Source organism: Acinonyx jubatus, chromosome A1 (genome assembly GCF_027475565.1).
Source record: "Acinonyx jubatus isolate Ajub_Pintada_27869175 chromosome A1, VMU_Ajub_asm_v1.0, whole genome shotgun sequence".
Lineage (NCBI taxonomy): Eukaryota > Metazoa > Chordata > Mammalia > Carnivora > Felidae > Acinonyx > Acinonyx jubatus.
The window spans coordinates 92,104,001-92,129,300 of record NC_069380.1 but is presented as its reverse complement, the minus strand read 5'-3'; the positions used below and the strand labels follow the sequence as shown (position 1 = coordinate 92,129,300).

At 41.2% G+C, this 25,300-nt stretch overlaps 1 protein-coding gene across 3 annotated transcripts in view; it reads right to left on the bottom strand.

Moving 5' to 3' along the window:
* KCNN2 (potassium calcium-activated channel subfamily N member 2) overlaps positions 1 to 25,300 on the bottom strand; it is a 463,206-nt gene that overhangs the window by 89,159 nt on the left and 348,747 nt on the right. For all 3 annotated transcript variants that reach the window (XM_027076880.2, XM_053219819.1, XM_053219821.1), the window contains one exon: positions 21,003 to 21,421. In XM_027076880.2, the coding sequence (XP_026932681.1) occupies positions 21,003 to 21,421 (419 nt within the window). The remainder of the gene's footprint in view (positions 1 to 21,002; positions 21,422 to 25,300) is intronic.

The following is a 25,300-nucleotide window of genomic DNA, read 5'->3' as shown; positions in this document are numbered from 1 at the left end:
TGGCTGTCATTTTAGAAAAGACTGATGAACGCAAGAGGTTTATTACAGTGTCAGTAACTAAAAACTGACAATGAAAAACTGGGAAAACATAAGGGTTATTCTAAGGCTGTGCTTCCTTGCAAAATATACCAAAAAAATGCATTTTAAACCTTTTTTTAATGTTTTATTTATTTTTGAAAGAGAGAGTGTGCGTGTGCACGCCTGAGCGGGGAGGGGCAGAGAGAGAGGGGACAGGATCCAAAGTGGGCTCTGTGCTGACAGCAGAGAGCTCCATGCAGGGCTCAAACTCATGACCGTGAGAGCATGACCTGAACTGAAGTTGGAAGTTCAATACACTGAGCCACCCAGGTGCCCAAAAATGCATTTTCATTTGAATGAAAGTGGGCAAATTGCAAACACATCCTTTTAAAATCTAGTGTAACTTAACAAGGCTTAACCCACATGTTGGCTTTCTTTGTCTTCTTTTTTACAGTTTCACCTATATATGTTAGATCACTAGTTTAACCATAAGTCAGAATTTCTTCCTTTCCAGCAAAGACAATCTATAAAAAGGAAATGTAATATATGCTTAAATCAAGACCATCCAAGGCCATGTGCAAAATAGATGGGAAGGTGGTTAAGGCTGTCCTGGAAAGGTACAGAAATCTTTGGCATTCAAAAAATAAACTTGTTTTGGGAAAGAAGCACATTGCAATTTTTAGTCACATCCCACCTGTCTTAAATATGAAAAATGTGTCCATCTAAAACAGTGGGGAAGGAAAGGGGAACATCATTTTTACCTAGCTTGAGAAGCGCAATGAAATGACAGTCCTCTGGGGCCAGAACAGGCTCAGCAGAAAGGAGATGAATCTATAGCCAGTCTGAAGGATAATGGAATGAGGAAGGGAGGAGGGGTGTGTGGTTATGTGACAATATGAAATTCTTATCAGGCAAAAATGCCACTGAAGTTCTGGATAGCCTATGAACCATGCTGTGTGGGATGCTTTCTTAATATAAAATGTTACCACAACCACGATATTGTCCCAGATACCTGGTATCTTTGCCAAATTATAGCTTCTGCTCTTGTGAAGAATGAGCATTATGTCGATGGAAAAGGCAGTAATGCTTAAGAGACATATAAAGCAAAGCTCATGAAAGGGCCGAGCAGAGATTCATATAAGAAAATCAAATGGGAATTATTTTAATGTCTCGTTGGCCAATTCCTCCCATGTTAAGTAACATAAACTGACTTGATAGAAACAGTACCGAATTTGGAAGCAGTGACCACAGGACCAAGACATTCGTGGTATTTTATGATGATACTCCATTATGTAACAGATATAAAGGCTGTTTCACCTTGAAAATGCCAACCATAAGCAGCATGGAGCCATTGCTTTACCCGCAGTTCGGCCTCCATGTTGGGGACAATAACACTGCAAGAGGACTTTAGATTGTTTTCCTAGTCAAAGGAAAGTCATTCTGCCAATGTTCGATGACAACATTTTGGGAGCTTCCATTTTAAATCCATCCCAAGATCTGCTCCCCCACAACCTCTATATTAGATTTCTTAATTACTTGGTGTTCCTACTGATGTTGACCAAAGTCGGTGAGGTCAGAGCCCAGGATCGTCCAATAGATCAGAGCCCTTCTTTCATATCTTGCTGCATTCACTTTAGGTGGGCAGAGGAAGTTCTTGTTTAGCATGTATAAAAAAAAAAATGAATTCTACTGGGTTCTAGCTAGAACTACTCAGTATGGCTTAGGGTAGTGAGTAACATCCCTATGACACTCATACCTATCACTTGAGCCAATGTCAATGTTTCCTCCTTGGTCACCCAAGTCCTTTATATATTTAGCCTTTAAATATATCACAATGGCTATTAAAAAAACTCATTTAAGCTGCAACAAATATACATTTACTGTCTGAACTTCAAAGTAAAATTAGAATTCTTTGTAATTTATAGTATCACATTTTGCTTAAAACAAATCTGACAATAATGACACTTTTAAGATTGGGGTCAACAAACTTGTTCCAGAAAAGGCTGGATAGTAAATATTTTAGGCTTTGCAGACTGCATATGGTCTTGTCACATATTCTACCCTTCTGTGAAATTATTTAAAAAGGTAAAAACTGTTCTTAGCACATGGGATGTCCAAAAACAAGAAGTGGGCCAAATTTGGCTCATGGGCCATCCATAGTTTGTGAATCCTTGCTTTAAATAGCTTAGTACACTGGAAAGAATAATTTTGTTTCCTCAGTGCTTCCCGATATGTGTCCCTACAAAAAGAAATGATCAAGAAAAAACACATAGTAAGACAAAGACCAAGGCAGATAAATTGTTTAATAAAAAGTAAAACTGGAGAAAATGCCATGAAAAACTTCTTATGTTATCTTTCAAAGAGCCTGCTTGGATCGCTACAGTGCTGTGGTTACTTGAAGATATGACTGTATGGTGTGAAACCCATGTTGTTCTTTTTCGGAAGGCCATGTTCAGAATTCTCAGAAGTTCTTTGGACCATGATGTTACCCAAAGTCAGTGAGGTCAGAGCCCAGGATCATCCAATAGATCAGAGCCTTTCTTTCATATCTTGCTGCATTCACTTTAGGTGGACAGAGGAAGTAGTTCCTGTTTAGCATTAGTTCAAGTTTAGCACACTTGCTGTGTGCATTTCCAGAAGGAGTGATGTTAAGTTGCACATTACTGTTAATGAGACTTTTGGGAAGTACCCATGACATTAAACACACTGTGGGACCCAAGCTGAGTGCCAGGGGGGACAACAGCAGTGATCTTCGAACAGTAGATTTTGAGAAAGAAAAGATGGAATGATGCTTTTGGGGCACTCCGAGTGTTGCCTCAGGATGGGGTTCCCTCTGCCTTCCCTTTGCAAATCCCAGTCAGTGGCTGTAACCACACAGATGCTGAAAGCCCATAAAGCAATACATGAGATGAAAGACAGACACTCCATCAGAAGTCTGTGTGCTCCAATGGAGTAAATGAAAACATTACCAGGCTGAACACTGAAAAGCATTTGAAGCAATGCTATACCATGTCTGTCAATTTCTGTGAGGCCTTCTGCTTGTCCGTCTACCACATTATGAAGGTTTCAAATTCCCAAGACCAATGTGCCTGCAGTCTTCAAAAATTGAGCAAGTAGTCAAAGCAGTAAGGCAAGAAAAGGAGATAAAAGGCATCTAAATTAGAAAGGAAGAAGTGAAACTGCCACTACGTGCAGATGACAAGATTATATATACAGAAACCCTGAAGTCTCCATCAGAAAAAATGTTAGAAGAAATGAATTCAGTAAAGTTGCAGGGCATAAAATCATTAAAGAGAAATCTGTGGCATTTCTGTACACTAATATATATGTATGTTTATATGTATTTATATGTTTATAGTTTATATATGAACTATCAGAAAGTAAAAATTAAGAAAGCAATTCTATTTATAACTGAATCAAAGAGAATAAAATACCAGGAATGAATTTAAGCACAGAGGTGAAAGATTTGTACACTGAAAACTGTAAGACACTGATGAAAGAAATTGAAGACACAAATAATTGGAAAGCTATACCATGCTCATGAACTATAAGAATCAATATTGTTAAATGTTCATACTACCCAAAGCAATCTACAGAGCCAATGCAATCCATATTAAAATCCAATGACATTTTTCACAGAACTAAAACAATTCTAAAATTTAATGAAACCTCAAAAGATACCAAATAGCCAAAGCAATCTTGAGAAAGAAGAATAAAGCCAGAGGAATTAACAAGTAATTTATGACAAAGGAGCCAAGAACATAAAATACAGAAGGGACAATCCCTTCAACAAATGGTTCTGGGAAAACCTTACAGCCACATGGAAAAGAATGAAACTGGACCACTACCTTACACCATACACAAAAATTAACTCAAAATGGTTAAAGACTTAAAGGTAAGACCCAATAACAATAAATTCCTAGAAGAAAACATAGGCAGTAAGCCACTTGACATCTGTCTTTGTGATATGTTTGTGGATCTAACTCCAAAACAAAGGAGACAAAAGTGATAATCAACAAATGGGACTACTTCAAACTAAAAAAGTGTGTGTACAGTGAAGGAAACCATTCTCAAAATGAAAAGTGAACCTACTGAATGAGAGAAGATACTTGCAAATCATATATCCAAGAAAAGGTTAATATATAAAATGTATAAAGAACTCATAAAACTCAATAATTTTAAAAAGAGATTAAAAGGTGGGCACAGGGGTGCCCATCTGGCTTAGTCGGTTAAGCCTCCAACTCTTGATTTTGGCTCAGGTGATGATTTCATGGTTTGTGAGATTGAGCTCTGCACTGATAAAGTGATGCCTGCTTGGGATTCTCTCTCTCCCTCTTGCTCCACCCTTCCCCTACTCTCTCTCTCTCTCTCTTTCTCTCTCAAATTAAAGAAACTTTAAAAAACAAAAGTGGGCAGAGGATCTGAATAGACATTTTTTCCAAATAAGACATAGAGATGCCCAACAGGGACATGAAAAGATGTTCAACCTCACTATTAGGGGAATGCAAATCAAAACCACAATGAGATGTCACTTCCCACCTGTTAGAATGGCTAGGATCAAAAAGACAAGAAATAAGTATTGAGAGCATATGGAGAAAAGGGAACCCTCATACACTGTTTGTGGGAATGTCAACAGGTGCAGCCATTCTGGAAAACAATATGGAGGATCTTCAAAAAATTAAGAACAGATCTACCATATGCTGCAGCTATCCCACTTCAGGGTCGTTATTTGAAGAATATTAAAACACTAATTTGAAAAGATGTATGCACCCCTATATTCACTGCAGCATTATTTACAAAGTGTCCATGATACGGAAAGTAAGTGTCCATCAACAGATGGAAGCGTCCATCAACAGATGAAAGGATAAAGGAGGTGGTATATGGAGTAGTCCACAGCCATAAACAAGAAGGAAATACTGACATTTGTAACAACATGGAGGGGCCTTAAGGATACTATGCTAAGTAAAATAAAACAGATGGAGAAAGACAAATACCATATAACTTCACTAATATGTGGAATCTAAAAAGGACCCAAAAAAATGAACAGACAAAACAATATAGAAACCAACTCATAAATACAGAGAACAGGTTGATGGTTACCAGAGGGGAAGGGGGATGTGGGGTGTATGAAATGGGTGAAGGGGGTCAATTGTATGGTAACGAATGGTAACTAGACTTTTCACAGTGATCATTTTGTAGTAGATACAATTGTCTAATTTTAATATTGCATACCTGAAACTTATATAATGTTACATACCAGTGTTAAAAAAAAACAAAAAAACTCAACAAATGCTATTTTTGCCCCTGCTTCAGACTGACCCAGGTGGCTCAGTCAATTGAGCATCCAACTCTTGATTTCCGCTCCGGTCCTTATCCCAAGGTCATGGAATGAATGGAGCCCTGTGTTGGGCTCCACACTGAGCATGGAGCCTGCTTAAGATTCTCTCTGTCTCCCTCTGCCCCTCTCCCCTGCTCATGCTCTCTCTCTAAAAAAAAATATTTTCTCAATTAACACAGAGCTCCCCATTAACTTTTGTTAACTTACTAAATAGTAAAACTCTAACTGCTTACAAATGAACCAGTTTCTAGAAGATAATAAAATAAAGACATAAGATTTTTTTTCTATATTTAACATACCTTATTCCTATTAGAAGTATTCTCTATGTTTCTTGGAGGTTTAAACTTACTACGTGAAGTCACTCATGGAGCGTTACTCATCAGCCCTCTATCGTTCTGACTGATGGGCACACATTTGTGCAGAAACATTTCCCTCACAAGTCCTCATGGAGTGATGATAGTTGTTGTTGGTCTTGATCTGAGAGAACTAGAAAACTCATAAGGTCTTACAAGACCAAGGTGTTAAAGGGCTCTGCGCTCTGGGGATCAAGATGTTACTAGATATGGTTTTTATCCTTGAAGAGTTTGGTTCAAGTGGGACTTTTATACCTTCATTTACACAGGGTGGAAAATACCATAGATGCTCAAAGAATACCTTGACACTGGAGAGAGAACGCATCTCCTTACCTAACCAGCATCAGATGAAGGTTTTGAGCATATTATATTATATTAGTGACTAAAGACTTCAATAGTCTTTCTGGTTCTTCTCAAAGACATCAAACCTGCCTGTGATGGTACCTTCATCCCCCTTACTATATCCATCATCACACCCCTACACAAAACACCTGTCACATCACTCTAAGTGCCAATGGCCTTGGTACGGCTCAAAGAACAGGAATCAGGAAGATAGAGTGGGTGAATGGTGGATGAGAAGAGAAACAAAAGCTATTGGTATTATAAAAAATGAAGAATCCTTAATCAGGAATGCAAAACCCGACAGAGTGGCCTCTCACTTTAAAGTGACACCCCTGAGCTTCGTAGAACCTATATAAAGACACAAAACAAAAACACCTTAGTAACCACTAGAAAGCACAGTAGGCAGATGAGAAAAATAACAGTAGGAAATCTAAGAATACTCACTCCTTTTCAGACACACAGTGAGCCAGAAATTCTAAGAGCTGGCCACCACTAAGCCAGATTAAAATTACTGATCAAAGCTGATCTTTCTGTATTAGATGCTTCATTTTATAATGCCTTCTGGGTGGGGCAGGGGCGCCTGGGTGGCTCAGTTGGTTGAGTGTCAGTCTTCGGCTCAGGTCATGATCTCATGGTTCGTGGGTTACAGCCCCGTGTCCAGGGGCTCAGGGCCTGGAGCCTGCTTCAAATTCTGTGTATCCCTCTCTCTCTGCCCCTCCCCCACTCATGCTCTGTCTCTCTTTGCTCTCAAAAATAAAGAAACATAATAAAAAAAAATTTTATAATGACTTCTGGGAAAAAAGCATACAATTACCCCAAAGTAATAATAAGTGGAGATCCAGGATGCTTCTCCATAGATGTCTAACACAGGTTTGGTTTTGTTCAAAACAGAGAGCTTATAACGACTAAAATGCCCACTCACATGAAATATTGGGAACCATTTACTTAAATCAGGAAAGTTATTATATTTAACTTTTCACTCTGACCACTGGCAAAAGATATTTTCTTCAATCCAGCTTGATCTGAATATGTCTTTAATATAAGGTGTTTTTTTTTTTCTAATGTTTGTTTTTGAAAGGGAGAGTGTGAGCAGGAGAGGGGAAGAGAGAGGGGTACAGAGGATCCAAGGCAGGCTCCTCGCTGACAGCATGAGCCTGATACAGAGCATAAACTCACGAACCATAGGATTATGACCTGAGCCAAAGTTGGAAGTCCAGGCAGCCTGATCTGAATACTTTTTGCCTCACTTTGTGGCTTTCACATTTACAGACCATGATCCTTACATGGACGTTGCATAAGTAGTTCTAAAGCCCCACAGTAGATATCACAACGCCTGCAAAATTTTATTTATGTAAGTATTTTTTAATTTATTTTGAGAGAGCAAATGGGGGAGGGGCAGAGGAGAGAAGGAGAGACAGAATCCCAAGCAGGGTCTATGCCGTCAGTGCAGAGCCCAATGAAGGCTTGAACTCACGAACCTGAGCCGAGATCAAGACTCAGATGCTCAACCAACTGAGCCACCCAGGTGCCCCTGCAAAGAATTTATTTTAAAATGGCATCTTCTTCTGTTAGACTATTCAATGCAATTCAGTAAACTAAAACAGTCTTCCTTATGTAACACAGAAATCTTTTAGAATATTAAATCTATGATAAGCAATAGATATTAGGAGTGGCTACTCAAAAATCCCTTGCCTCTGAGCCATTGTGGAATACTGAATGTCAGATACCAGGTGCACTTTCCTGTGAGTCGTACTACGATACCCTGTCACTGTGATACCAAGCATACTATGAAGGATAATCAAGCAATGGGATCTGGCCAGGCAGCCCATGGCTAGAGCGTCACTCTTCCACAGCCATGACACTGGACTGTCATAAAGTCCAGTGAGGTCACACAAACTAGGGGAGGGGGGCTTGGTTTCTAACAATCTTTAGCTACATCCCTAAAACAGGGTCCCGCCTGTCACAACCGTTTACCCTTAGTCCCAAAGATACCTATAAATCGTTTAAAGCAAATTATTGCCTTAACTGGGAAAAAAAAAAAAGGAATTTTAAATATCCCCAATAGATGCAAGTCAGGAACATCTTCCCCCTAAATATTAAAGGGACAGACACTCTCTAGACTTCCCCTTTCCTAGTTATTACAATCATCAAAGCAATGCAACAACAGGAAAGATATTTTTTTAACTTGGGTTAAATAAACAATCTCCCTTGCTCCTTCCTGGCTTTCTGTTACTAGAAAATAGTGGTTACTAGAAATGCAAGGCTTTAGGGTAGCAAAAAGCATCAAGAAGCAGCATACAAAGCAGAAAAACTTAACAAGGGAGTCAAGTCTCTTCAAAGAGTTCATCACAGCCCCCTGGGTATGCATAGCTGGCTTCTTTTGCAGCCTTTGGGAGGCCATGTGAGAGTGGTTTAGAGCAAGAAAAGACGGTCGCTGCAGAAAATATGGTGCTCCAAAAACACACGAATGAACACAGGAAGACAAGCCGAAGAAAATATGTGCAAATCACATATCTGAGAAAGGACCGGTAATCAGAATATAGAGAAAACAATCTTTAAAGGTCTTTTAATGTTTTTTTTTTAATTTATTTTTGAGAGAGAGAGAAAGAGCATGAGTAGGGGAGGGGCAGAGAGAGGGATAGAGAGAATCCCAAGCAGGCTCTGTGCTGACATGGGGCTCGATCTCACAAACCACGAGACTATGACATGAGCTGAAATCAAGAATCAAACGCTTAACTGACTGAGTCACCTAGGCGCCCTGGGAATATAGCAAAAACTCTTATACCGTAGTAAGATAAACGATCCAATGGGCAAATGGGCAAACAATTTAAAAAGACATTTCCCCAAGAAGATACATACATGTCTGATGATTATACGAAAGGTGCTCGTCATCATTGGTCAGTGGAGAACTGCCAATGACCACAGTAAGACACTACTTTGCACTTGCTAGAATGGTTATAAGATTATATAAATAGGGGCGCCTGGGTGGCTCAGTTGGTTAAGTATTAGTCTTCGCCTCAGGTCACGATCTCGCGGTTCAAGAGTTCGAGCCCCGCGTCGGGCTCTGTGCTGACAGCTCAGAGCCTGGAGCCTGCTGTGGATTCTGTGTCTCCCTCTCTCTCTGCCCCTCCCTCCCCCATTAACCCCTCACAGATGGTTGATTTTTGGTGGGAAGGTAAGATGGTACAGGCCACTCCTAGATGCCTGCCCAAGAAAAACAAAACCCATTTTGCACAGAGACCTCTGGGCAAAGAGTTCACAGCGATTCTATTTGCAATAGCCCCAAACAGGAAGCCTTCTACTGTGTACCAACTGGTGAGTGGGTGAATGCAGTGTGACATGTCCTTACCACCAGAACACTATAGGTCAATAAAAAGGAACAAACTGTAATACATGCTACAGCGGGAAGCAACATCAAAAAACCTTTAAGTGAGGCAAAAGAAAAAACTATGCATTATCTGACTCCGTCTCGGTGAGAGGCTCAGCAAAGCCAATCTATGGAGACAATGTACTGGTGATGGTCTGGGTCTGAACAGGGCAGAAACTTCAAGCAAATGGGAACAAGGGGTCTTTTGGGGGTGAGGCAACTTTTCATTTTTAAATTTTTTTTATGTCCTTATTTCCTTTTCTGGGAGAGTGATAGAGTGCCAGCGGGGGAGGGGCAGAAAGAGGGAGAACAGAATCTGAAGCAGGCTCCAGGCTCTGAGCTGTCAGCACAGAGCCTGATGTGGGGCTCGAACTCTCAGAGTGTGAGATCGTGAACTGAGCTGAAGCAGGGAGTTTAACTGACCGAGCCACCCAGGTGCCCCTGGGGTGAGGAAACTTTTAAAACTCAACAGAGGTGATGATTGCATAGCTCTCAACATTTACTAAAAGATGACTGAAATATACAGTTAAAATAGGTAGAGAAGTTATACCTCAATAACGTTGTAAAACAAACAAAAACCGGAAGAATGACCAAAATCCTCTTTTCTTCTTACACGTTAGCCAAAAATTATGGTGAAACTCAGCATGAGGGTGTTTTGTTTTGTTTTGTTTTGTTTTATTCCTTCATGTATTCACCAAGCATGTACTAAACGATGGCCATGTTCTCAAAACGGCTTTGACTTCACCACCAGGCCACATTAAGGCTTCTGAAGATTGGGCCTTTTCCAATATCCCTAGGAATTTGGCAGTGATCAGACTATTTATGAATCCATGGGCTTTTGAATCAGGGACAGGACAGGGCTGGATGTGGCATAGTGGGAGAGTTCGAGAACTGGCGTTCCCCTTTGTGGGACCTCAGGAAGCACTGCTAAGATTGGATACTGCTCTACCCAGCTGGTAAGCACCAGAGAAACAGCACATCCGGGACTTCCTGGGGTGTCCAGCCAAGCAGTCTTCTTGGGGGCTCTATACCCCCAAGACCAACTCTGGGATACACTTCTAAAACTCATCTCATTCCTTAAATGAATAACCATAACATTAAGCAAGCCCTTTAATATGTACTAAGGCTATGAAAGTTTGTTAGGATAGAAGGCAGATTTGTCCAAGCTCTGGAAATTCGCAAAATTTGTATATTTTATTACATGCAAAGGTGCTTTTCTTTTCTCCAATTTCTTTTGCTATTTTAAAGTTATTTTGTAATAAGGTAACATTAAAAATAAAAATTATAAATTTATTTATTATTTAAAGAGAAAAAGAGAGAGAGCATGAGTAGGGAAGGAGCAGAGAGGGAGGGAGAAAGAGAATCTCAAGCAGGCTCTGAGCCCAACGCAGGACTCGATCTCACGACTGTGAGATTATGACCTGAGCCGAAATCAAGAGTTGGATGTTTAACCGAATGAGCCACCTGGGCACCCCAGAGGATATTAAAAGAAAAAATAACATACATATTCCTTCAGGCAACTGGGGAAAAGTTGAGTTTTCTCCAATAGAGCCTCACTGTAATCTCTAAGAAATATATTAATTTTCTTAAAGACAAAATAGCTTGAATGTTAGGGCATCTACATTTAGACTTTATGGTCTTTCTTTTTATCTGGCACAGTGGTTCTGAAGCTCAAGGGCATGAGAAAGCTGCACAGGACTGCATACACACACCCTAATACACCGTATGGATTTTCCAAAGTCAGATGACACTCAGGACCCATAGACCATTAAATGTGTACATCAGCATGAATGTCAGGATGGTGGGGGGAGGGACTATAATAAAATCATTATAAGATCAGTGAGTTTGGATTCCTGAGCTGTTTTGGGCTTCTTGTTTTTTGCTTGTTTCTTTTGTTTTTCTTGCTTGAATATAACCACTGCTGGTATTTTCAAACCATACTGTTCAAACCAGGATCTCCAAGCATCTTGTCAATAAATATTAATTTCTCATTGTTCTCTCAGAAGGCAGGTCAAAAACAAAAACACAGACAAAAAGATGACAAAAAACAAAACAAAACAAAAGAAACCCAAAAAACAAAAACCCTATCTATGGAGGAATGAAAAAAATTGAGCTTGACAAAGTATTGGCTTTTCTTTCCATAAGACTTTAATGACCAATTTATTTGGCAAACATTATACTGAGCACTGATGCTTTGCAAGTCACAGATGGATGATGAATGCTTTCAAACCGCTGACTTTTATAACTTGAAAAGGCCCGTTTTAAAGTTGTGACTCATTTATGAGTCTGAAAAGGCTATATCCGTATGTATGAATCAGACTCTGGAAGGCTAAGTTTACAAAGTATTACATTACCATCAACCACAAATTACAAATCCATTGATGAAATGCTTAGAGTTTACTTAGCAGCGGCCGAAGCTTTAAGTGGTAAGAAATAATCTAATTATCTAATACACTGTGATCAATCAAGATGCCCATTGGATGCTTCCGCAGCACTGCAATGGATCTTTTATGATCGCTTTGACAACTACTGAAGAAACCTGATCACAAGTAACATGCTTCAAAGTTAAGGAAATCAACAGGAAATGAGCCATCGCTGATGGTCAGGGCTTAGAAAAGAGTAGACCTTTCTGAGAATCTCCTAAAGAATATGAAATAAAATCACAGATGGCCCATCGAGCAAGCGAGCAAGTGTTCAAAGATGTAGCTCCTCATGTCACATTCTCTTGCATTGGATCCTAGGTAAATAATTAAAAATAGTAATAATAAATAGAACAAATGAGACTCTCAGATGCCATCAATCTCTTCCTTCTTGAAAATCTGGCTTATAGCATATAAAAAACAAAGCAAACTAAAAACTCTTTTGAAATGAGAAACTTGAAAATTAGAATCCAGACCATTTAAGCATTCTGAATAGTTCATCATCTATTGAAACCTGAAGCTGTTTTATTTAAAAAGCATGCTCTAGAGGGAGGAAGTTGGCAATGTATGATCTTAGAATAACAGATTCACACCTGGTCACAAAAAAGTAACCACCACAAGGCTGATTAATTTCCTAGATGTAAACAGCTACCATGCAGGAATAAGGCTGTATCCGTTTTACCTCCCTATGTACAAAAATGACACGGAATTCAGGCAAACATTCAATGAAAGGGGAACCCCAGATCATAGATCCTCTATGAGTTGCTGCTAAAAGTCTGGAAACCTGTGTAGTTACAAAATAGGATATTCTCATCGTGCAAAGGACTTTTCTTATCGACTCCTTCATTGATGCTGATATCAGAAGACATAACCAATCCTTGTGTTCAAAGCAGCTATTTTATATGAAGTTTTATGTTGGATCAAGTTTTACCGTGGGACACAACTTGTCTGTAATATTCCCCAATATACTGTCATAATAAAAAGAGGTTTCAGCTGCATTTCAGAAATCATCTTCCAGGCAATTAGAAAAAATGCAATGTAGCAGACTATTAGTGACAGCTTTTTTTTTTTTTTTTTAAAAAGAGACAAGTCTAACTTGATTAATAAAAGAAATAAAACAAGCTTTTAAGATCCCGAATAATCGATTCTCAACACAACTGAAACTCTGCTCCTCAGGCTGTCTTTGATCATTTGAAAATTAAATGCCCAACCTGTTTTCACCTAACAGTTTTTAGTGGTGAAAGGAATGTCTTAATCCATCTAAAATGCACTTTAGCTCACAAGAAGCTATACAAAACAAGTTCCCTTGTTTGCCCGTCCAATTTTCCCACTTTGAAAAAGAGCAAACCATTCTCAAGTCATTTTTAGAAAACTTTCCCTCTTAAGTAATGCATACTAGTTAATGCAGTCTTGAACACTCCTGGAGACAGAGCAATCAGATCAATAGGAGCAGTGTATTTATTGGGTCACTGGTGTCTTTCTTAACCGAACAAAGCGTTTCCAGTGACAAACAGCACCTACCATCTCTACGTTATTACATATTGTTCGTGTCTGCTTCTCTGCCTGGTAACATTGCCACCAGAGTTCTTAGCTCCGCATTCTTTACCCTTCCTTTCTCTCTGTCCCAAACTCGACCCCCTCCCCCACATTTATAAAACCTGTATTAAAAAAAAAAAAAAGGACAAGAATATTGTGCGGAAAGTAAAAACCCCTTTCATTCTATGACACTTCAGTTATTGACATGTCAACTCAGGTTCCCAGAAGATGTGGCCAAGCAAATGCCCCCCTTTCCCCCTGGACTGTCCTGGTGCACCTGTACATCTTACGCACTCTGAGAACTCTTGCAGGAAAAAAGAAAACACAAAACAGGGGCGCCTGGGTGGCTCAGTCAGTTAAGTGTCTGACTACAGCTCAGGTCATCTTACCTGATTTTACCACTTTGTGAGTTCAAGCCCCGTGTCAGGCTCTGTGCTGACAGCTCAGAGCCTGGAGCCTGCTTTAGATTCTGCATCTCCCTTTCTCTCTGCCCCTCCCCTACTCTTTCTCTCTCTCTCTCTCTCAAAAATAAATAATAAACAAAAAAATTAAAAACAAAACAAACAATAAACACAGCAAGACACTTTCCTTTGTGTAATATAGCCCCGGTCCACAGTATCTGGTCTCACTCCTCAAAAACAGTGTCCAGTGAAGCACACTTTGGATTGAACACTCACCTATGCTCTTTATAAAAACAGTGAACCCTTAAAAAGTACATGACGGGGCGCCTGGGTGGCTCAGTCGGTTAAACGTCCGATTTCAGCTCAGGTCACGATCTCGTGGTCCGTGAGTTCGAGCCCCGCGTCGGGCTCTAGGCTGATGGCTCAGAGCCTGGTGCCTGCTTCCAATTCTGTGTCTCCCTCTCTCTCTGCCCCTCCCCCGTTCATGCTCTGTCTCTCTCTGTCTCAAAAATAAATAAAACGTTAAAAAAATTTAAAAAAAAAAAGTACATGACGGGATAATTCCCAGTTTCGGGGGCCCCAAGCGATGGGGTTTAGACTTCCTGTAAGACATAAATGTTCCTGAAGGTTCTCTTGATATATTTGATTAAATGCCTTAGCCTAAGTCTGCACGAACAAGAAATCACTTAACAGTACGAGGCCACACTTTCCAGGTTGTTTTAGCAGAAAGTGTTCTGGGGTTGGTTTTAGCTCAAGTGGTGACTTCGTGGTTGGTCATTAGAAGAAAGTGTTCTTTCCAGGCTTGACATCTGCCCCAACATAAGGGCAAAGCAAAAACGAGAGGGAGAAAAGATACTGGTCTAGGGAAGCCTCCTCCTAACAAATGTAGGCTACAGAAATGATGCCAGATGGTTGTCACTCGGTTTCTTCCTACCTTTCTGAAAAGAGGGGGGTAGGGAAAAGAAGAGTGAGAGGGAGGGAGGGTGGGAGATAAGTCAAAGAAAAAAGGAGTTTTTATTCCTTACAGGTAAATCAGAGGTACATGATCTGCCAGGATAAGTAACACCACCAGGAAGAGACGCCTCCCACAGGATGCCCTCATTAGTACAGAACATTTTCCAGAAATCTCTAGATGTGCTGTGCTCAGTGGCAGGAGAGGGACAGATCTGCAAAGCAAACTTCTCTAGAGAGCCATTTTCTTCTCTCCCTCTCTCTCTCTTTCTCTCTCTCTCTCTCTCTCTCTCTCAAAAGCTCTCTCCTTTTAAAAAAATATTCTTGGGGCGCCTGGGTGGCTCAGTCGGTTGAGCGCCTGACTTCGGCTCAGGTCATGATCTCACAGTCCATGAGTTCAAGCCCTGCGTCAGGCTCTGTGCTGACAGCTCAGAGGCTGGAGCCTGCTTCGGCTTCTGTGTCTCCCTCTCTCTCTGCCCCTCCCCTGCTCATGAGCTGTCTCTCTCGGTCTCAAAAATAAATTAAAAAAAAATTAAAAACCATTTTTTTAAATATTCCTGGACTGGTTCAAATTAACTAAGAAGAGAATTTCTATTAGGTGTGAATCCTTCTTTAATATGGAGAGAATACTCAGGCCTGGTGGGGTTCATTCAAATCCAAATTTCAAACCAAGGATACTGGAGAGCTGTGTGTTGTATGAGGTATTGCAAACTTCACAAAAGGAGGGAGGGAAGGAGAGAGGGAGGAAGGCAGGAAACATTTAAGAAGTGTAAGATGTGGGTGACATTGTATCAAAATCAACTTTGTAAAAAATAAGGCAAATTTCTTTTTTTTCCTCTGTATCTTACCAGTCACAATCTGGAGATTTTTGTGCAGCAGAATGGGAAATCAAATGAAAAAAAAAAGTGGGGAAAATCTACCATCACAAAGCTGGTTAATGATTTTCTTCTCCTTTGCATATTCACACAATTAGGAAATGTTATCTTGGGAAGAGGAAAGCTTATCGGGACTCCTGGGTGGCTTGGTCGGTGAAGCATGTGTGGTGAAGCGTCCGACGTGGGCTCAGGTCATGATCTCACAGTTTGTGAGTTTGAGCCCCACATCAGGCTCTGTGCCGACAGCTTGGAGCCTGGAGCCTGCTTTGGATTCTCTGTCTCCCTCTCTCTCTGGCCCTCCCCCACTCATACTCTGTCTCTCTTTCTCTCTCTCTCTTTCTCAAAAATAAATAAATCTTAAAAAAAATTTTTTTAAAGGAAGAGGAAAGCTTACCAATCCATTTTGTTTACAGAAAAGAAATGAAGACAGGAAGAAGTGAGCTGGTTGGTCTGAGGCCGCACCGCCCCTCCATGGCACAACTGGAATGATATCCCATCATCCCAGGCCGAGTCTGGTCTCTCTCCCTTCCCTGACATACTACTTTTGTGTCCTTTATGTAACTGCAGGCCACAGGCTCTCATTTTTTTTTTAATGTTTATTTTTGAGAGACAGAGAGAGACAGAGCTTGAGCGGGGAGGGGCAGAGAGAGAGGGAGACACAGAATCCTAATCAGGCTCCAGGCTCTGAGCTGTCAGCACAGAGGCCAATGCGGGGCTCGAACTCACGAATCGTGAGATCATGACCTGAGCCGAAGTCAGATGCCTAACCAACTGCACCACCCAGGTGTCCCAACAGACTCTCATTCTTGATATGAAATGGGCAACTTTCACTTTCTAGTGATATTGGACTGGTCTAGTGATAGGACTGGTCTGTCACCGAGTGACCTCAGCATGTTAAAAACCATGCACACTGTGGACTGTGAAGAAGATGTGCCTCAGTTCGCCTCAGGCCTTCTGAATTTAGTAAAGGAACAGCTAACAAAGTTAAGATGGACCATTTTTGAAAAAAACATGTATGGCACATGCACAATTTTGAGGCTATTTTATTTCACTGGCCCTTTGCAGAGTAGATGCACTAGGGAACCACTCGTACAGATGTATACCTTGTTAAACTATGAAAAAAAAAGCTTTAAAAAAAAGGGGGTGCCTGGGTGGCTCAGTCAGTTAAGTTTCAGCTCAGGTCATGATCTCACAATTTGTCAGTTCGAGCCCCACATCGGGCTCTGTGCTGACAGCGTGGAGCTTGCTTGGTGTTCTCTCTCCCTCTCTCTCTGCCCCTCCCACCTTCTCTCTCTCTCTCAAAATAAATAAAACTTTAAAAAAGCTTTAAATTATGCTTTTACCCACATTATTATGCTGTTATGTGTCATTTCTAACTAAGGGTAATCTTCATAAACTAAATGGGTTTATCAGCCAACGTTTTCCATACTTATTCTTCAAACTTTACAGGCACATCTGCTCCAGAAAATATCACAAGCCTCTAAATACCTTGATTCTGAGCTAACAAAGCATTACGATAAAAGAGTCTACTTTTCTTTAAAATGAAAACTTTAGGGGCACCTGGGTGGCTCAGTCGGTTAAGTGTCTGACTGTGGCTCAGGTCACGATCTCACCACTTGTGAGTTCAAGCCCGGCGTCAGGCTCCATATTGACAGCTCAGAGCCTGGAGTCTGATTTGGATTCTGTCCCTCTCTCTCTGCCCCTCCCCCACTTGCACTCTGTCTCTGTCTCTTTGAAAAATAAACATTAAAAATAAATGAATAAATAAATAACTTCAATCCTTCAAATGCCATCCTTAGGAAGACAAGTTCTAAAACAGATTCAGATACTTGATGTTAAAGCCTAGTCACTACAGAATTTCTCGTAAAAGCGGGTGGAGTCAACAAACGTGCTGGCCTAGGCTCTTTCGCTGGATCCCATTAACACGACTGTAGATAATTTCAAGAGAAACAAACAAACAAAAAAGCTTAAACTCAGAAGGACAGCAAGGAGTGACAAGACAATATTAAGGGAGCTGAAAAGCCAACTGCCACATGAGAACTGACCTGCCTGATTTGAGGAAGGAGAACGCTAGACCAGGAGTGGTGAAACATGAAGCAGCAGCCATATTGGCTCTGAGAATCAACCACTCACCCCCACCCCAAATACTCAGGAATCCTTGGCACCAGTACCTCTGCAAGTGGAGATCAGGACGGAGTTTTAAATGCAAGGACAGGTTCAAATTCTGTGTAAACACGGGTAGACACCTACATTCCCTTCTCCACTCTGTGCAACTGGTAGTGCCTTTTCGCCACCCTGGCGGAAGCCGGGAGGTTTACTGTCAGGAGAGGTAAAGCACAGGATCTGTGGGCTGACTGCAGAGCATCAAGCACCATAGGGAGAAGGTTCACAGATGAACAGGTGAGCCCTCTTCTCTGCCCTGTCTTTCAGTTCCCATGATGCTATCACCTAGGCTGGCACCTTCATGGTAGGACAGGAGAACTAACTTCCCATGAGCCTGTCAGATTGCTCAGCAAAGAGGAAATACATAAAGATACTGAAAATGGTGTTCTGTGCCCCACCCCACCCCCACCCAAACGTCCCTGCAGTGAAGCCCACAGTCAAGAGTTCTGGATTTGCACAAACACTTCCATCACTCAGATCCTGAGTGCCTCACTGGCAAGTACAAGCAACAGCTGAGGCTACCTAACTACTTAAGGAAACCTCCTAAAAAGAAGCCAAGGGGTGCCTGGGTGGCTCAGTCGGCTAAGAGTCGGCTTCAGCTCAGGTCATGATCTCACAACTCATGAGTTCAAGCCCCACATTGGGCTCTGTGCTGACAGCTCAGAGACTGGAGCCTGCTTCAGATTCTGTGTCTCCCTCTCTCTCTGTCCCTTCCCCACTCATGCTCTATCACTCACTCAAAAATAAATAAACATTAAAAAAAAAAAAAAAACAGAAGCCAAAATCAACACAAAAGTGAATCTTTGGGGAAACAATGCATATACAAAGAGAAAAAATTTCAAAAGCTATCATTAACATCTCTGGGCAAATAAAACAATGCCTCTAACAATAAAAGAATGATGCTAATTTTTTTTAAATGGGCATTTAGGGATCAAAAATGAGACACTGGAAATCAATATATATTAAAAAGAAATTAATTTCCAATAGAAAGTTTGGAAGATAAAAATGAGGTTATCCACAAAACAAAACACAGGAACAAAAATCATGAAATAACTCAAGAAAATTTACAGGAACTGAAGGACACTAATTCCAAGAGTGAACAGGAATTAAATTCTCAGTACTCGAGACCAAAATAGATTCACTCCAAGATATACTCTGATGCAATTGTAGAACAATGATCCTAAAAGCTTCCAGAAAAAAAAGGGGGGGGGGCATGAAAAAGTGAGAATACTATCAGACTGTTGGATCCTGGATGCTACAAGAAAATAAAGACTTCAATATTCTGAGGGAAAGTGATTTCCAATCTAGAGTTTCATACCCAGCCCAGTTATCAAAGAAGCACTAGACAAGATAGGCCATATATACACATGTAGGCTCTGGAAAAAATCTCCCTCTCCCCCACATTTTCTTAAAAGCTACTGGAGGAAGAATTCCACCAAAATGAAGGAATAAGTAAAGACAAAGGGAGAAATGAGGTTCCAGAAAAAGAGTAGGGGCGCCTGGGTGGCTCAGTTGGTTAAACGTCTGACTCTTGACTTCGGCTCAGGTCATGATCTCATGGTTCGTGAGTTGGAGCATGGAGCCTACTTGGGATATTCTCTCTCTCTCTCTCTCTCTCTCTCTCTCTGCCCCCCTCCCTCCCTGCCCCACCTCTTTCTGCACCTTCCATGCTCTCTTTCTCTTAAAATAAGTAAAATAAACTTTAAGAAAAAGTTTATTTTGTGACTTACATATACAGCATATAAAGCATATGCCGCATATAAAAGAAGCCAAAGGACATCCCTAACATGATGGACAAGGAAGTTAGAAGCAAGAATTGTTTTTCAAGCTGAAATTGATAGATTGCTCAATATACATGAATCTAGCAGAAGAGCATTTATATAATGGAGGTGATTTCTGGAAAATAAAAATCAAAATGCTAACAACATACTATACTGTTCAACTACAAATGCAGATCATATACTCAATAATGTTAGTGTGGAATGTAGATCATTGGCATTTATAGCATGTATAGGGAAGATGGCAATTACCCTTTTGGGGGTAGAGTCACGAAAGGGGTGTGCATGTGTGAAAAAACCCCTCAAACCCCAACTTTCATAAAAATCTAGATAAAAAAATCTAGTGGTAGCAAAATAAGCAATATCATTTAGAAATATGAAAAGCAGTTACCAAAAACCTGGCTCAATAAACTTTAAGTGATTGCTTCTGTAAAATCGAAATGGGGAAGGGGCATTATAGATTTGCTATTTTGGCAACAATTCTCACACAGATATTTTTCTTCTCTATCTATCTATCTATAATAATATATGTAATATAATATTATAATATATAATATTATATATATAATACAACTTTGACTTTCAAAAGCTAAATTTAAAAAAAATCTGGTTACTATAAAGAACATCCAAATATGTAACAGTTCTATAAACCATGAAATTGCTCCTATCTGTCTATTGCTAATTTCAAGTTGGATTTTCCCAACCAAGATCACATGAGATCTCTCCCGTCATTATGATAGAGTTCCTTCTATTTATGTAACAAATCTATTTTTGTTTGTTTGTTACATGACAAGGTTAATATCACTGACACTATTTACTAATGAATTCAGTCAGCCTCACTGGGAAACTCCTGAATTCTGAGAATGTGTGTCTAGCTTTAAACCACCAGAGCACCTCATATAGTAAAACAAATACTTCCCCGTCTCACTAACTGTTGAGTTCAATAAAAACCAAATATTATATCTATAAGCTCCTTATCAACAATCCCATGAACACCATTATAAATAAGGACTACAACTGACAAACCACACTGAGATATTCCTTGAAGTTCAGACAGCTTGAATCTAATGTTTCCACTGGATTTCTGTCTCAACAATAATCTATGCTATAACCAATATGGCACCAACATGATTCGGTATTACCACTGAACACACATTTCAGGCAGAAATCTCCTATAAGATTTGCAGGTTTCCAAATTTTGCCACAGGTTATAAAGACAGCCCTCTACTGAAAACTGATCAAATCAGAAAGAAAAATACATAATCATCGAGGCATTACTGTAAGCAAAACTGTTAAGCAACGTTTTGTCAGGCTCATTTAAAAGAAGCCCAGTGGAGAATCCAAAGTTTTCAAGAGTGAGTCTCTATGTGTGCCTCTGGTCTAAATAAAACATGTTCTTTCTCCCACTTCCAAGGACACCATATGGCAAATTACGTTCTCAGGAAAAGAAACAAACTTACCTTTCACAAGCTCGGACAGTCCATGCGGCAATTATCCATAAGGAGATACTAAAAACCAAGAGTACAGTTCCTGGACATATAGTCATTAAAGTCTTCATAACAAAACGTGTATTGAAGTTTATCTTATTAAGTGCTCCAATGCTTCTAGAGGAGGCATCAGTGAAAAGTTTGCTATGTAAAAGCATGACTCTGGCAATCAGATAGAGTCTTAAGAACATTGGTATAGATAAAATAATGTCCACATCAGCGGTGGTTGTGGATGGGGCATAGGAGAAGGCAAGCCGGGCCGTCCATGTGAACGTATAATTCCCAGGTATGGGATGAATAGCACACACCAGTATTTCCAAGCAGATGAAGAAAATACGCTCATAAGTCATGGCTATTCTCCAGTCATCTGCTCCATTGTCCACCATGAACAACTGAAAAAATAAAGTAGAAAATCAGCTTCAGTATGGCATGAACGGTCTACAACGTGTTAGTGCAGATTTTAAAAATACATAACAGGTGACTTTTTAGCAATCATGGCAAGGTAAAGATTCTAACTTTTAAATGCTAGCCAGGTACGCTATTTTTAGAAAATGGTATTGGCGCAAAAGGAGAACTTGGTTTTGCAAAAATTAAAATGAGAAACTTGCTACACAGGAGCTGAAGTTATTCCGGGGTCGGTGCTCCTGGACGATCGTGTAAGTCACATCATTTTAAAAGAAAGGGTTGCGCCTATCAGCAAGGCACCCCACCCCATCCTTGATGAAGCCGGAATGGACTTGCCTTAGGAACAGTCTGTTCTCCTCATCAAGGGTCTGGATCTAATCCCTTCCTCAATTCTAACCACGTTCTCAGTGAAATCTATTTACGGTGCCTCTGCGGTGCTTATGGCCTATAACGCAACTGTACATGAGCGTCCTTATAGGAAATCTTAATTGGCTTTGGGGAGAAAACCACAAGGGACCACAGACAAGTGTGGCAGAAACATTCCTTCTGGCTTCTCCACCTACTGATCTACCTTCTCTTTTCTTCTGTTCTCCCTTAGCCTTTGCTTGGATTATTAATTTGTTTCCAATCTTTCCTTCTTCTTCTTTTTTTTTTAATATTGTAAGGATTCTTTTTTTTTAATGTTTATTTATTTTTGAGAGAAAGAGACAGTGTGAGTGGGGAAGAAGCAGAGAGAGGGAGACACAGAATCCGAAGCAGGCTCCAGGCTCCAGGCTCCACACTGTCAGCACAGAGCCCGATGTGGGACTCGAACTTACGAATCATGAGATCATGACCTGAGCTGAAGTCGGACACTTAACTGACTGAACCACCCAGGCGCCCTTCCAATCTTTCTTTAATAAAAGTTCTTTTAAAAAAATGTCTGTCATTTCTGGGGCGCCTGGGTGGCTCAATAGGTTAGGCATCAGACTCTTGGTTTTAGCACAGGTCATGATCTTGTGGTTTATGGGACTAAGCCCTGCATCTGGCTCTGCACCAATGGTACAGAGCTTGCTTGGGATTCTCTCTCTCCCTCTCTCTCTCCTCCTCCTCTGCTCGTACTATCTCTCAAAATAAATAAACTCAAAGAAAAAAAATTAAAAAACAACTTCTGTCATTCCTCATGCCACAATGAAAAAAAATAACAAAGAAAAAGGAGAGAGATAGATATGTAAGTAGATAGACACACATTCAGGCAGACAGTGGAAGAGACAGAAAAGAATGTTTCCTGCATCTTCCTTGGCTTCTCGGTAAACGACTCCACCAGGCTCTAGGAGTCTGTAAATCAGAGGCATCATCTGGAAATGTGCGGGGACATTTCTGACTGCACAGCGACTTGTGGGGGCTCCTGGCATTTAAAGCCAGGAAGCCAGGGGTGCCACACATGCTGTAATTCTGGGAGTCCCACGCGCAAGAAAGACCCGTCTGCCAGAATGGCAGTGGAGCTCCCCCACTAAGAGATGACATATTCTTTGCCTTTTGGTAAGTAGCCAACTTAAGCAGAAAGCATGAGAGGAATGCCACCCAAAATGAGAACAGCGCATTCTCAGGTAATTGACTCGCAACGGAGGCGGGCAGGGCTCGTCTGCTCTACAGTTGGAGCCCAGCTACTCTGCTCTTGTAGAGTCAGGAAAACGATTTTCCCATGTTGGCTACAAACCCCCCTTCTAGTTTAATTATTCTGTAGGCATAGCTTTTCCCCATGTTATTATCCCAATAATGCTATCAGTGTTACTCTGCAAGGACCGGAGTCTGACAGCAAAATGTACCACACTTCTTTCTGGGACCTCGAGGAGATGGACAGCCAGCAGAATCTCTCATACACATACCGAATTTTAACAAATTAAGTTACATTTGGCAACATGACGGCTTGAGTGTGGCCTTTATCCTAAGTTTTCAGCTGGGGACTTTCAAAGTTTGAACAAATGCTAGTAGAAAATGAAGACTTTTTTTTCCAGTTTCCAGGAAAGAAACAGGTCGCAAATACAGAGCAGGACAAGTTGACTACAGAAATATTCTTGTTCAGGGATGCCTCAGTGGTTCAGTCGGTTAAGCGTCTAACTCTTGGTTTCAGCTCAGGTCACGATCTCACAGTTACGCGATCAAGCCCTACATCAGGCTTTGTGCTGACAGCACTGAGCCTGCTTGGGATTCTCTCTCTCTGCCCCTCCCCCGCTGGTGAACGTGTTCGCGTTTTCTCTCTCTCTCTCTCTCTCTCTCTCAAAATAAATAAATTTTTTTAAAAAAGAAATATTTTTGTTGAGTCTCACCCCTTCCAGTACCATATTAACATAAAGGATTTCAACCTAACAGATACAAAAAGATTATATGGATATAATGGTAGAAGCCTGCTCAACTTCGTATCAGCGAGTGTCGGGGATCCCCAAATCTCTTGAGATGTTTACATCCAAAAGAATGCACCCTCAAACTAGTCACTCTGAGAGGCTATATACATTCCAAAGATGCTGTCACTGTCCTCTTTAGAAACTGCTGTCAGGGCGTGGCACAAGTCACATAAGAAAAATAATCCTATTATTTAAATCCACATTTCCATTTCTACTGAAAATGATATTACCCAGCTTGATTGTCTATTTTCTTCACCCAACTTAGCTCCAGATGACTTGGCAAAATGTCAAATCCATCCCCAAAAGGGCTCAGGGTCACCAAGCCTCCAGGTAGTCCTAAGCTGTGCCACAGATTCAGAGAGTAATTCCAAGACAGGCTTTCCACGCTCTGTTCTGGGCAACAGCGGCATAAATGCGGCACAGGTACCTTCCCAGGTAACTGGTGAAGAAATGCCAAGCTAGATGGGAGAATTCTGACATTGCTCCCAAAGAGCCTCCTATCTTCCCAGCACTGGCCCTCCCTCCATCACTCACAATGCACCTGCTCCTCAGACCTCCCAGCTACTCCCCTCCTGAACCAGGCTGGTTCCTGCCATTCATGCCCATCACTTCAACTGTGACCTCACCACATTCACAGCTGCCCTCCCTGCTGTTACATGCAGGTGGGCCCACCCCGGTAACCTCCAAGCGGCGACCTGCTGTCCAGGGTGTTGCAGATGGACTGGGGCCACCTGTGCCTTTGGGCTCAGCTGAACCCGCAGCCTCACACAGGACTATTCCCCCATCCTCCCTAGCGCCTACTCTGAATAATCACCTTTCCCCTTGAAGGCCATGCTTTCCCCCCAATATCAGAAATGCCCTCGACTTTCTACTTTGGCCACCATCACACCACATCTCACCCTTCTCGCCTTATTTTCCGATAAGGAAAAATCCAAAGCAATGCTATATCCCAAACCAGTTCTGCATGGAAAATCTGGTTTCTGTGCTTCCTCTCTCAGCTGGTGCAAATCTCGATGGTTCACTATAAACAAAGGAAAAGAAACAAAGAAGAACCCCTCCCGCAATCCCTCCTACCACCCCCACTCCCAGCTCTGTGTGCCACAGGTGATATTTTCTGTTCTCCTTCATCCCCCAGCATGCCCACACGGCTTTTGCCGCCATCAGCCCGCTAACAGGACTCTTGGGAAGGTCAGTAAACACACCTTACTTATGAAATCCAGTCCTTCCATCTTAATTCTTACTTGACCTGTCTGACATTAATCATTCCTTCCTTCCTAAAAAAGATCTCTTGGGGCGCTTGGGTGGCTCGGTCTGTTGAGCGTCCAACTTTGGCTCAGCTCACGATCTCGCGGTTCATGAGTTCGAGCCCCGCATAGGGCTCTGTGCTGATGGCTCAGAGCCTGGAGCCTGCTTCAGATTCTGTGTCTCCCTCTCTCTCTGCCTCTCCCCTACTTGTGCTCTGTCTCCCTTTCTCTCAAAAAT